At 32.2% G+C, this 14,866-nt stretch overlaps 1 protein-coding gene across 4 annotated transcripts in view; it reads right to left on the reverse strand.

Moving 5' to 3' along the window:
* The window catches only part of LOC144845369 (netrin receptor UNC5C-like), a 104,457-nt gene extending 98,561 nt beyond the window's left edge, over window positions 1–5,896 (reverse strand). For all 4 annotated transcript variants that reach the window (XM_078702649.1, XM_078702650.1, XM_078702648.1 and 1 more), the window contains exon 1: window positions 5,492–5,896. In XM_078702649.1, the coding sequence (XP_078558775.1) occupies window positions 5,492–5,552 (61 nt within the window). In that variant the 5' untranslated portion in view covers window positions 5,553–5,896. The remainder of the gene's footprint in view (window positions 1–5,491) is intronic.
* Between the last annotated feature and the right edge of the window lie 8,970 nt (window positions 5,897–14,866).

Below are 14,866 nucleotides of genomic sequence, written 5' to 3' on the forward strand. Positions count from 1 at the left end.
CAGGATCGTGGATGCTACAGAGTATCAAGACACTGCCATGCAAGACTTTATTGACGTTTACAGAATTGTGGATATTATTACTGTATGGCACAATCACATCAAAAACATCAGGAAAATAAACAGATAAAGGTGACTAGTTGCTATGAAAAGATATATATTTAATGTAAATATTAATGAGGCCATTTGGTGGCTGGATCAGTGGCACAAATCTGCTGTAAGGCTAATCAGGAGCTGAAACAAAACATTCAATAAGCAGAGCTTGAAGCAAAATATAAAATAAGAACTGATTATCTACAATAACTACTATACATTGCAATGATACAAGATTTATAGCATAACATAAAAATTCTACAAAGTTGGATCTTACAATAACAATTCTCAAATAGCCTTGTAAACCATAATGCACAGAACATTCCATAACATTATAAACTATCCTTCATACAATTTATGTTTTCTCCTGGCATTATGGAATACTGTACACACGTACATTTGAAAAATGCTAAAGACAATTTGATAAAACAAAAACAAATGTTACAGTATGTTATAATATTATAAAACAAACAATATACAGTAGAATGGGATGCTCTCACATTAGGGATGGTTGTGCATAATTGTATATGATCGAATAGGGTTGTATTTTCCATCCCTGTCTTTAGAGAAAGGATTTGTTTAGTCAAACGTTGCATCAAGTTCTTTTAAAGTTTGTATAAAAATGCATTGTGTTGGTGATAATATCATAATAAAATTAAATTTTGGATCACAACACTAATATTTACCTTCCTTTAAAGATATTTGCATTGAATACAATTTCTCAATTTTGTCATCAATCATCTTGTATAAGGGCAGAATTTATAAACCAAGTCATATATGACTGTCGTTTATGACTCGGAGGCAATACGTTTTCATCAATAAGTAAAGTAATGGAAACATTTACACTCTAGTCTGGCCTACTTGAAATTTCAAGTGCAAAATTCACTAGTGGTAACACAATCTCACAAGCAATTCTTCAGTTTATGTCGCCAAGCATAATATTATCTGACGGAACATGTGTCTCTCTAGTTTATCTTAATATAAAAATTTTGTAAATGTATATAGTTTATACATTTCATTAAAACAAATATATAATATATATATATATAAACAAATAAAAGCTTTATATTGTACAGTAATTACAAATATGGTTTCATTTTAATGGCCCTTTAGTATTGTAAGTCATGGGTCACATAATTTATGAATTCATTAACAATATTGTACTGTGCATTCAATTCAAAGGAAGTATTTAGAAATTGATATGCCGCAATAGAGTACTACAATATTCAATTATTGAACTTTCGTCATAATTGGTTTGATTTTGAGGCTACTAATATTTGGAAGTCTTTATTGTCTTATTGTTTGTTAAACTAACTACTTATTCGTATTATCTTTAATAACATTTCCTATTATATAGGTTAAAATTTCTCTCCCTGTCAGTGTCAGCAAGGTCAGACATAAAGATTGAATAATTTTCTTGTTAATAGACCTCCAAGAAAACAAAACACTGTTATCCAAGTAAAGGCTGCTGTTATGCGAACACAAGTTGCCATATCCAGCCATGCATGCCGTGAAAGAGGGTAATTAACAAGCGAATAGGTGGCCTTTTCACTTGCATAGCCTCCACGTAAAATGAGTACGCTCTTTAGCCGCCGTGCAACACTCGACCAATGACTGTAAGGGTCCCTTATGGAACAACTGTAATGATTTAACAATCACAGCAAGTGTTAATAATACACATACTTAAAAACAGCAAGTGTCTATGTTAAGAGCTTCTTGTGTGTACTGTTTGTTTACACACTTAAACAATTTATCTACCAAAAAGGAGGTTCCTTCCAAACAGTAGGAGATACTCCACTATACAATAGTCTCATTTATTTTAGCCTGAAACGTTTTTATACTAATTTAACTGCCAAGTTGCAGTTAAAATTCAATTTTGTAACCTTTTTTCTACAATAATTATTTTGAATATAATTTTAAACCAATTTAGCATTTGGAAGGATATGTTTTAAGTCTAAAATACTCTGCAACTATAGGCTACATACTATTATTATTTTATTACAAATATTATTATTACAGTATATGGTTCTGCCTACAGTACTGTATAAATCGATTTAATTCAACAACAAAAAAATGAGATGTGTTTCATGTATACACGCTCCATAAATTGGTGTAATTACAACAACGGGAAATTGCAGTGGCTTTGTTATTGACCTGAATGTAGAATGTTACATTTCAAGTTCATTTTTTATTTAAAATAAATACTTGAATTAATGTGAAAATACTAATTATAGAGATGTGTACTTTTTTTAAAAGGTTAAAGGTAGGTAAAAGAAATAGAAAAAAAGGATATCAAAATGAATCTATATCACACAAATTGCTACTGTACTTTTACACAATACAATGAATGTACTTTACTGACCTAAATAATGGATAATTCAAGTTTACAAATTACGAACCAAAATAATGGAATCAATATGTAACATGTGCGTTTCCTGGCTGGTCCCTCGCTGGGAACATTCAGCCAAGGTCTACACAAAGATTTATCATCAGGGTTCCACTAGCTCCCACTATAACCATCACACCAGACTACCAACAACAGATTAATGATAATTAAATTATAACAACTTTTTTTACCCCAAGGACAGCGTCGCTTAGAATGATATACTGTTGGTTTAGACATGGTGTTTCAGAATGTCATGATAAATTAAGCCAACTACAATTCTATTTTGTGTTTTTTTATGTATTTGTCAGAAGTTTTCTTTTCAGAAGAATATTAATTCGGCTTTGATGTTTTACCTGATTTTACCTGATGATTATAGTGAAATTAAATTATCTATATATTATGGACACTTAGGGGCCTTTATGCAAAATGCTGAATCTACCTATTTAATGATAAAATTACCACATAAAAACAATTCAAAATACTTTACTTTATTCATTTATTATTTATAATATAAATAATAATCATATAGAATTTTTTCTTACAGATCTATCTAAAATAAAAAATATATACGGTGCAGTAATCAGAAATATAAGAGAAGTGTAAAATTCACCATCAGATAGTGTTTCCAAAATTTAATTGCTAAGTTTTACTCTCTTTGACATCCTCAAGTAGAGAATGGATGCAACATAAAATGGTCTCATAAAATACGTTTCATACAGTGCATAGTACTAGACACTGAAGCAAGATTTCTTCAGTAATAACACTTTTTCCTTCTAAATTATTACCGATAAAATTTACAGTTTATGTGTTATGCAGTTAGAATTAGAATAGAATCAAAATCATCTTTTATTTGTCCTTTCGGAAATTACATTGTACAGTGTTGTTACTGTGTAAAATATGTAGGCCTAGATAGTTAAAAAAGTAAGAACGAATTCAATTCAATTTTTAAAAAAAGGAGAAACCTAAAAGTTTATACAATAGTGTAGGTGTAGGTGTATCACTATTGATAAAGGACAATGTTATGAAAAATAAATTTTGTACTGTAAGTTTATGGCCTTTATTGGTTAACAAAAAGATAATTCTAACTAATATGTTGGTCCATTTGCTCTTCTGACCATGGAACTACAAATTGCAGCAGACAGACTGTAGTCCTATCATCTGCATCAGATTGTTATGTACTTTAGCTAATTTAAGGCAAACAACATTCACAGTTTGGTATTTTAATTTAATGAGATCACATCTTTTAAATGTAGTCATATCAAGGCTGAGACACTAATAATTTATAAGAATGTTTGGATTTCTATAGGCATTTCTGATGTTTTGCCAAGTGATAAAAAAAAGTACAATTCCCAATATGGACAAACAGTGTTTACTGCAAATGTACTATTCTATATAAAATTATTTCTTAACACTTCAAAATTAAACATTATTTTAATCCTGTAGGACGGGTCCATTATCTGATAGGGATGCTCTGCTTTTCTGCTTTTTGTTAATGTAGAGGCAGAGTGTTATTGTGGTTATCTAGGTAAGCTAGGCATGAAATATAATAAATTATAGCAACTATTTTTAAACTGTAATTCATTTTTCTTCTTTTTCTCTCCAAAAATAAGAACGTACTTTAAAACTCAGAAAGTGGAAACCATTAGATTTCCATTGAATTAATTTCATTGCTAGAGAAGAAAAATTAATAACACTCTTCACAACATTTGAAGTCAATTGGGATTCTGATCTCGATTTTTAACATGTTGGGCAGACTATATTGATAATGCTTGGCCAAGCATAAGACAGATTAGGCAAATATGCATATCCTAATACAGCATTTCTACAACATAGGTAGATAATAACATATGGTGCTTACAAACAAATTGCACCACAATTAACAAATGTTTTATATGCATCCTCTTGAAATAAATGACGTATATTTTAATACATCTAAAATTATATGTCACAGTTTTTGTTGGTTTACCCAGGTAAGCTGAAACATATACCTTGATGTAAAAATATACCTTTACTATTATTAGATAGTAGATAATCGATGTCACATGTCTTAATATAACATGGTTTACTATAGCAATTTAAATTGCATAATATAAAAAATGTCTTACAGTATAAGGCTACAGTATACGCATTTATATAATAATTAATTATATTTTCTTATACCAAGTATACAGTACTGTACCTACACCTGTTTAAGTAAGATACTGTGTAGTTGAACTGCCGAAATTGATCAGTTCAGATAGGGTCACCAGTCAGTTAATGGCTTCAAAAGTTTAAAAAAATTCAAAACAGTAGACAATAAATATGGCCTAGGGGCTAGTTATTATATCAATGGTTTAAGAGGATGCTCGAATAAGCTTTTGGTTTTAGGTGAAAGGTTTGCGTATCTGCCGTCGTGACAGAATTGTTCTGAAGCAAACAGCCATCAAACGCTGGATATAGTTACACATTTGATGTACAGCATCAAAGAGAATTTTTGTTTTTACACCTCTTATCAGCTTATTTATTGATTATATAGTCTGATCACTGAGATAAAAAAACGGTTACGTGCAGACAAATATTGGTAGTCACAAAATAAATGAAAAATGAATTAGTTCAATTTTTTTTTAAACCTGTTAGTGTTAATCAAGAATGAATAAAATAAAAAAATTGTTTTAAACTTCTCTTTTCAATCTCATGTATTCACTAATCACACAATACACAAGCAAACATTTTCCCTCAAATAAGTATTTAAAAGTAAGTTTCACTTAAGGCAAAACATATAAGAATCTACATTAATAAATACTTACTTCTATTCAATCAGACAGATAGAAGATATTTTATTTTAAGGGTGTTACTTAGCCTAAGTGTAAAATACAATATTTTAGTTACTGGTGGGACCCTCAACCTGCACTCCCCTTCAATACAATCGTTCCAGATTATAATACTATATATAACTATATGTCCATGAGTATCATTGTATGTTGTTTTTAAATTCTATTTTTTTTAAAGTTTAAATAAATATTAGAATAATCTTACCTGCTTCTTCTGCTCCACAAACGATAAAACTTGCTAATAAGAGATACAATAATTTTTCCATGATAAATAAATCGTTTTCGTAAACTTATTAAACGAATCACATCGGATTTAGTGATTCACTGTGTAGATCATACCCCAGTATCAAGGCGGGCAAAATGCCTGGTCGTTACCACAAACTTGCAGAAAGTATGCTACTGAGTGCTAGCTAGGACGTGGTGGTGCTATTGCTTCCTTTTTATAATTAATAGATGTAAACTGTTTGCACTCCAACGAAGATAAATATCACAATTGTTCTCTCATGAGCTTCAAGAACCACTTATCAGATCTGGAAAAAAATAAATGTTAAACTGTAGAATATTCCGAGTCGTAATTTATACAGCATCAACACTCACAGCACTAGCTTCCACCACGGCATACAGCAAATGTTTATAAAAACCGGAGAGCGATCAAGCACGAGAAATTCGTTGGCCGAAACCATTTTCAAAAGGGTAAATATATCGTAAGTGTTGTTATTTCAACTGATTTTTTATCCTTTAAAGGCGTTAAAAACTCCCTTTAAATAATATTTCAGATAAATAATTATTCAATTATGATTTGTAATACTTATTATTATCATTTAAAGTAAAATAGTAATATTGTACGATTTACATTAAGTACTTAATAAATTAGACGTATCCTGATTAGCACAAACTAACCAACACACGCACACCAAAAAGAAACCAGATTTATTTTTAGAATATTATTTCATTAATCAATTTAAGAAGAAGATTTTTTCTAAAAGTTTGTAATACTGGTAATATGGTAAAGTAATTGTATATAGGTAGGCTACATTTCGGATGTTAATTTAAGAAGATACGGCAACATCATCCATGACATAAAAGAATTTGCAGATTCCTACTGAGTAACACGTGACTATCAAGAGAAATGGAAAGTGTTTGTGGATAGGTTTCCATTTCATTTGTATCAAAAATAACCACGATGGCCATTCCGCGGGCTTAAATCACATATCATTCACCACAAATATAATGATAGGAGACATCTAAAATTGAGTTTCGTAAAAGATGTTTTAATAAATTGAAATTCGTACTCTGCGCTGAACAGAAACTGTGTTTGGATGGACTTTTCTTATTTTTTGCAACATGTAGCAACATTTTCGCCCTTTCACAATCCTGAATCCACGACCACCACCGCTGACTTGGAGATACAAAATCATTTTTAGGCTACTTTATTTTCATAATGTACCTTCCCTTGTTCGTTTTAATAACGTGATACAGACAGAATTTGTATTAAGGCATATTGGAAATAATAATCAAACAATTTAATCTGTTTCTAAACCACAAACAAGCTACAGGTTTGTACGAGAACTATGGTTTATACAAACACAGCAACAGAACAGTAAACAGTTACAGGTAGATAAGTACCGTAAGTTTGTGGTTTTATTTCAAATGACGGTTCGAACTAGGCCTACTGTGTTGTTATTGACGGTACTGTCATACTAGGGAAGAGTAACATTACATAATACAGTACTGTACTAGGCCTGTCATTATCCATAAACTACAGTTAGGCCCGGACTTTTGTTTATGAAGTATTTTCCTGATATGTATGTTCAGAGGTATTTCAGATACCGTCCGAAAAAAATAAAAAATCATTTGTTTACTAATGGAAGGACTAAGTATAAACCAGAGGCACTTATATTAACATGATTCTAAACAGATCAATAAAAACAAACCTATAAATCAAAATAGACTCATAGACCTACCGTATGTAATTATTACAACGATCAAATTGAAATTTGTATGTATTATTTTAAGAGCGAACTATGTTTACTCTTAACTAAATCCTCCATGCAGTAATAACAATAATACAATCTTTTATTGTGACTATTGTATTTTAGCAGAACATAAGAATATCCATTTCCTATTGTGAAAATTACAATACATAATAGCAATTATGTGAAGTACGGTAGGCCTGTAAGAATTCAATGAGCCGTTGATTGTAATTATGTCACTAATAATAAATATCAGACTAATTAACTAACAGTAAAGTGAATCACAACAACAGGAACTGCACTGGGAGTCACTCTCCGTCTGAATGGTAGAACATGCCTACGTGATATTTTCATCAAGTAGAACATCTCAATATGAATGGTTTACTGTAAACGATTATGTTTTTGTGAAACCATAAATGCCCGCTCGTGAACTCAAAATCTTAGTGCTATTACTGACAATATTCGTCCCTAGAAAGCGTTTTCATAAAATGCAATGTGTTATGCGATGATGTCACGAGTAGAGGTTCAATAGGCAGCATTATCGTGCTACATTTGAAGCACGAGAAACAAGATACAGACGTGGAAAATGACAGTATCATAAGCTTACAAAAGGCGTCTAGCTAACTGTTTTAACTGTTTCGTTAAACCGCTTAAGACTTTATAAAAGCTGGATTAAGTCTTCGGCGTTTAGACTAAAAACAAAAATATAACGAGTATCTACACAACAGCTATTTGACGCATATTTTATGGATCATCAGCCTTCTTGTATGTGAAGTTTCTCCATCTCCATCAATGTATAAGAGTCGTTTATCAGAGTAGTGAACTAGTAGTTGACATGTTTTGTTTTTGATATTATTACCCTAAATGAAAATGACAGTTTATTGAACTTGGCCTTCTGTTTAACCTTATTTGTTTTTTAATTGTTGATTAATCAGTTTGCTAGGCCCCGCGTTCGTTGTCTTCATATGCAAGAGTTCGATCGATGCATGTGGAATTGGATGATCTTTTATTTCTCCTATTTTCACAATTTAAAGTATACCATTCGTCAGAATGCTCATCTGGTTACTGCCATCAATGTATTCTTGACAAACGGAATATTTTTCCATTATGTGGCTCGTATACCGAATGAAGAATGTCCGTGAACATGTTACAAATGAATTAAATCATATTAAGGCTTATTATAGGCCTACTATTGATTAGATATATTGTTGGACAACATCCATGTCAAGAAGAACATCCTCCCATCAACAATAATAAATGGTAACAATGAATAATAAAAAGTAGGCCTAATAATAAGTTGTAATTGGTCAGCCAAATATGCACCATATATTATGTTCACAAATTATTATTATTTCCTGTCTTCTTTCATCTAAAATTAATTTGACCTTATTATATAATAAGATTATAAATTTATATGTCACTAAATCATATTGAATAATTCTTTGTCCTACGAAAAAACAACGAAAAAAAGACACAGACAAATTAAAGGACCCATGCATAAATTAATGCAAGGCCATTTTATAACAAGTGATGAATGAAAAGATTGTTGTCTGAAATGATGAGATTTATTAATATTCCTTTGCTTCCTTGTTTTAAATTTATGTTTACGATTTACATACAATTCCATTGTCTCAATGTGTGGACAAAGGGATATAAATAAATATGTCATAGGCCTACCACAAATACTGGTTAAGGGGCCTGCATATTTCATTTTAAACGGGTAAATAGGCCTACATAAGTCAACCTGCTTTTGAATTCCTAGAAATAGTATAGGCGGCATAGTTTCTCTTTCTTATGTCTAATTTTGAACCCGCAAATTTGAGTTTAGTGTCTTGACTTGACAGTGTATTGTTAACCATCCTTAATAAAAAACACCAGAGAGTCATTTTAAGAGAGTAAAATTACTATAGTAGGCCTATATTGCTTGTCGGACAAGAATAAACTTAGCACGAACTCTTTTGCGTTTAACTGTGATTGCCATTAACTATGGTAATTTATATACTATAGCCGTCTTTTTGGACGCATTATTGACCGCAAAAATATAAAGTAATTATCCATTGGTCTGGAATTGTAGCATTTGAAAATGTCTAGAAGACGTGACGCCTGGAAAGTGTGGGTTCAAATCCACAGTGACAATTGGTGCTTGATCAACTGAAACCACAAGTTAGTGTATACACGGAATCTCTACACCATATCGGTGTGTCGGGAATACAGAAGGGTCAACAGAGATAACCACAAGTTTTTGTACGAGAATACAGGGAGGGTCGACAGAGAAAAGAAATACCTGTACAGTATTTACCGAAAATGCTAAATGAATAAAGCATGAATGAAAATTTGCAGCCACGAAATTGTGTTACAGAAAGTAAAATATAACTCTGACGTTGCAAAGCAATTTTTTTGCCAACCGAGTCATCGACAGCTGGAATTTACTAAAGTCTGAAGTTTTCTCTAGACCATCAGTGACATCTTTTGAAATAAGACTGAGGACCCTTCCCAAGGAAAAGGGTCAATCTATCAAGTACAGTATGAGGTAAGTATCAAGTAAGTAAGTACAATATTACAGATCTATACTAGGTCTATCACTAAAGATAACTAATTTCTCCATGATATTTCTGTACTATTCAGTAAGCCTATCAGTGACAAAATGTTCTGAGCAATTCACTAATGATGTGCGAGAGTACTACCATGTTTTAGGGAGCAAAAACAGTTTATACGTTCAAACAGTTTTATTTGCTTTTGAAGAACAATACCATATTTCCAGATATTTTTCTTATAATAATATACAAGTAGGCCTATGTTTTGTTGCAAATCTGCTTCTTTTTTTCAATTTAAAGTTTGTTCATGTAGAAGTTTAACGTATGAAATAGGTATATACCAGTAATTCATCTTTAACTTAGCTCCAAGTTCAATCAAAACATCATTGTATTCGCTTCATGATCCGAAAATCATCATTTTATAAATACTTGATAATTATTTTACTGCTGGACTGTAGTTCAATCGGTGCCGCGTCTAGTTACCTATAATGATTAGTGGTTTGAGTAATTAAAACCAATGCAAGGTGAATTTCTAGACTACTGGAGACGAAAGATATGAACCCCAAGTTCCAAACAATACAATTACAAGGTTCCAGACACAGACATTTAAACCGTGCTCCGTATACCATAACATACAAAAATAAATAACGCAAATATCAAGTTGAAACCACCCAAGAAAAATGGTTAATTATCCTTTATTTGGAATTTTAAACAGACATAATTTGTGTTTTAAGTTGAATAAAGTTGAGTTCCATCTAGCTAGAAAATGCTTATATAGTTTTAATTGATAATAAGTTGCACCTCAGCACGTAGGCCTACCATGTTCTTTTATTTGTTGAAGGTTGTACAATAGTCTCTAAAAAGCACATTCTCAAAGACAGACACGCCTACATGGATGTTTTCTAGCCATCCTACAATCTTCCCCCCTCATTTGTGAGTAAGGCCTCAGTACACCTGGCTATTTTATTCAAATGTACCACACGATGTTCAGACTTCGTTGGGCCTAAATATTCTATATCGGTACAGTGCACAAAAACGTAAATAGGAAAAATGTATCAGAAAAATACCGGCGAAACAATTCTGAAATGAAGGATGATTGCAACGGAAGAACACGTATTAAATCCATCTGTTGACGTCACTCGTGTTATCACCTCACGATTACCTTAGACTGTTCAGTACCGTATTTGCCGTTTAATGCGATATGGGGGAATACTGTTATAACGATTAAATTTCCATTACATATGAAATAATAAAATGTTAGGTAAACATCTGGATAACATAAGTGACATGAGACACTGTACTGGTTTCTCAGCGTGGGAACACGACTTTTGACCAAAAGTTAACAGGCTACCGTCACAGCTGCCTCCACGCGTGATAAAGGTTTGGGGACGCACTACCTGACAACCACGGCTAGGCCTACATGATGTGATACTTGTCTATTAATAAATAATATTGATATACATATATGATATAGTAGCAGCATATGTTTTATGAAATGTTAGTCTTGCAAATGGGACGTGCATTTTATGTGACATTTTGCAATATTTTAGAGGACGAATAATGTTTTGATGGTCTCAGAAGGCTTATTTTATAACCATTTTGTGTCTAGTGGTAAATCCGGCGTTTCACCTGGTGACGACCCCATTGTAATTCATTTCGGAAGAGGAAGATGTATTTTGGATTGTGTTGTGGATTTTTGTTTCGTGGGTACAACTACATATTCGCTACCGACAGCAAGTTGTTCCTTCTGGAAGACAATATGTACTCTGTGTATAGGAAACGTGTTGCAATTACATTGTATCAACCTAATGCTATATCCAGACCTAAACATGAATCTTTACCATAAAAACCAAACTGATGACAGAAAGCAGAACCGCGAGACAGAGAGCTCTATGTGTTCCATTTGAGACACAGTGGACAACCACTGTGATAATGCTATGTTGTCACTGATTGCCCTTGTCGCACCACAGTGTTCCGCAAAATCCTTGTCGCTTAAACATGCCCAACTGGGTCAGTAATTAGTTTGATGATCTTCCTTTGTTATGTGAAGTTTTAGTTCATTAGTAGGCTATTAATGTAGATATCTCGTTTACTTGAACCAAAAGTTACTTCCTTCATGATTGAAAACAGTGTAAAAACGGTGGGCCTATCTACAAACCGGAAAGTTATTATCTTCTAGGTCAAGCTTCAAGCTTTGTTTCCCTGACTTGTTTATGTTATGAGGACATGAATTGGAACATACATCGTCCCTTTCCCATGTTACCGTTAAGTTATAGACACATTTGTTCCGTTTCACGGAACGTAAGACCCTTCGTAAAATGGTATACGCCGAAATGTGAAGTATATATGCATTGATATGTGCAGGGCCCAAATCTGTCTTCATTTAGGATAGTATAATAGTAAAAATAGTATCATATAAAATAAAATTGTGAATTGCTCGAAATAAAATGTTGTTTACAACATTATTGACTGGCAATTGCAGAATATAACTACACCGCAGTAATGCTCTAATAACGACAGACTTAATAGACAGGTCCGCACGCTAGGTCATTCCAATCCCATTGTTTTAATGAGCATTTTAGGTATAAGCCATCATTAGGCGAGAAATAATACTATTTAAATGCGTCAGTGTGATTTGATAGGAACACTGTTTGTGACCCTTGAGACACAGTAGAAACATTTTAAATACATTTTTATATGATTTTAGCCTATATCACGATGAAATTGGGTTAATTCTCATTACAATAATAATGATATAGCGTTAGGTGATCTGGGAACATCATCAGAAAATGGGTTAGGTGTTTCTAAGCCTTCATCCAAACACCATAACAAAACAAAAGCAAAAACGGTGCTTATATAATCTTTTAAGCACGAATGAACATATTCCACACCCAAAACGTTAAAACAAAACAATAACTGTATATATTGTATATTCAGCCCAACGTATTTCTCCATGGTCCGCCTAAGTTTAAAAAATAACAGAGTTCAAAACATGTTCTTTTACATTTAAATAAAAATGCTCCAAATGACTTAAAATCAAATTAAATGAACAGCTATAACGGTGGATTTGAACCGCTCAACAATTTACACAGAGACATATAAATTTGTATTAGTTATAGTAATTACCCAAAACAATCGGAACAATACAATCAATTCTAATCTTCATACTATAAAATGAGACGTTTATTACAACGTGATTCTATTTGGTTTATCAAACGTGGACTTTTAATGAGGATTATTTACAAGTCAAGATCATTAATTGGCGCTTACTCTAATAAGGACATACACCAAAAAAAGTTAGAAAATGTGTTCTCGTTAGAGGGCGCTATAGTATTTTCGTCATAAGAAAAAATGATATAATAGGGTTAATAGAGGTCTGTACGATGGAGTGTTACCATATTATTTCATAAAGGACAACATAATACTGATCAGTTACAGGTAATAACAACAAAAATATTACTGCAATGAACAATTTCGTCGAAAAACACTAATACGAAGAAATGAATATCTTGCTTCATAGGATTTATTATCCAATAAAACAACGAAAATTTACAAATTTAAAGGATATCAAAGGATAGGATAATAAAAGTATTATAACAGGGACATTGGTATTATAAAGCGGTGTCGAAACACATAACTATGGACTTTGCTGGTTTCAGACCAAGAGCATGTAGGGTAGGCCTAGTAAAGATGTAGACCTAGTAAGTCTTGACGGCGATTCAAACGTTTTGGCGTTTCATTCCTATAATACTTGAACTGGAATGTTGATTATGTGTTTTAGGTTATAGTTTACAGAAAAATAAAAACGAACAGGAATAACAACATAAAAAAGACTAGAATGACTATACTTGGGAAGTATAGTAGATAGTAAGGTTTAGATAGAACCTGAATTTTGAACATTTTTTTTCTGTTTTCAAAAGTCCACTTAGGAATAAGCAAACATCGATAAGGCTGATTGGTATTGACCAATGATGACCAGGAGGTTGTAGGCCTAGTTTATATGATTCAGTTTTCAACATAGACGGCCACTGCTTTATAGATTTGCTATCCAATTTCTAATGCTATTTTCAGTCGATATTGACATTTAATACACAGGTAGGCTACACCATTACGTCATAATGACCGACAATTGGATATCATCGTTAAATAATATTTTACTTTTTTGTACAAACAGGAATATAGCATAAAATAATATTAATAATATAAAAAAAAACACAACTTTTAATGATTCCGTTCCATATTAATGTAAATTGTGTATGAGTATACTGTACATAATTTTTTAAGACTGTTTTGAACATATTATTGTGGTCTCGGATAAAAATATAAATCACAAGTGGATGAGGTGCGGAGGGTTTTGTTGCTCAATGAGTGTAGCCTTATTATTGAATAAAATTGTGACAATCGATTTTCTTTTGTGTAATTCACATTCTCAGTTTTTATGCATCTTCTGAATTCTTAAGGACGCTCTAGTTAACAGTTCAACGAGAAATTAATAACAGAAAATATTCAAGATGTATCAGTATACGTTATATTGTGTAAACATGATCGTTTTTATTAATTTCTTGAGTGCGTGACTCAGTTCAATTCATGATATTAGATGTTTAACAACGTTCTCATCTTATGATTCTACGCAGGCGTAACATGTCATATGGACTGGCTGATTGATTAGCAAATCGATTTATCAATTATTGGTTGCTAGTATCTTTTATCTGTTTTTATATTTAAAAATGAAACTACATTTGTTTTTTTATTTATATAGATTGATTTTATGGCATTCGATTCGATTTATGTGCCGCGTGTCAGTTCATAACATAGACTAGATTCCGGATGGTCATGTTGACAATGATGATTATGATAACAAAAGGTATGATAAATTATGATGTTGCTAAATTAGATTTATCATCATGATTACAATGGCAAGTAAACGTATACGATGACGATTAAGAGATGGTGAGGATATGATGTTGGTAAAAGAACATTATTACTGTAGTTGTGTGCGGGTTCATTGGGAGGACGATATGGCGTACCGGTTGTGCACTATCCGTTTAATTAGGCCTAGAGCACGATCAAACA

The sequence above is a fragment of the Antedon bifida genome, chromosome 6 (assembly GCF_963402885.1).
Source record: "Antedon bifida chromosome 6, ecAntBifi1.1, whole genome shotgun sequence".
In the NCBI taxonomy this organism is placed as follows: Eukaryota; Metazoa; Echinodermata; class Crinoidea; order Comatulida; family Antedonidae; genus Antedon; species Antedon bifida.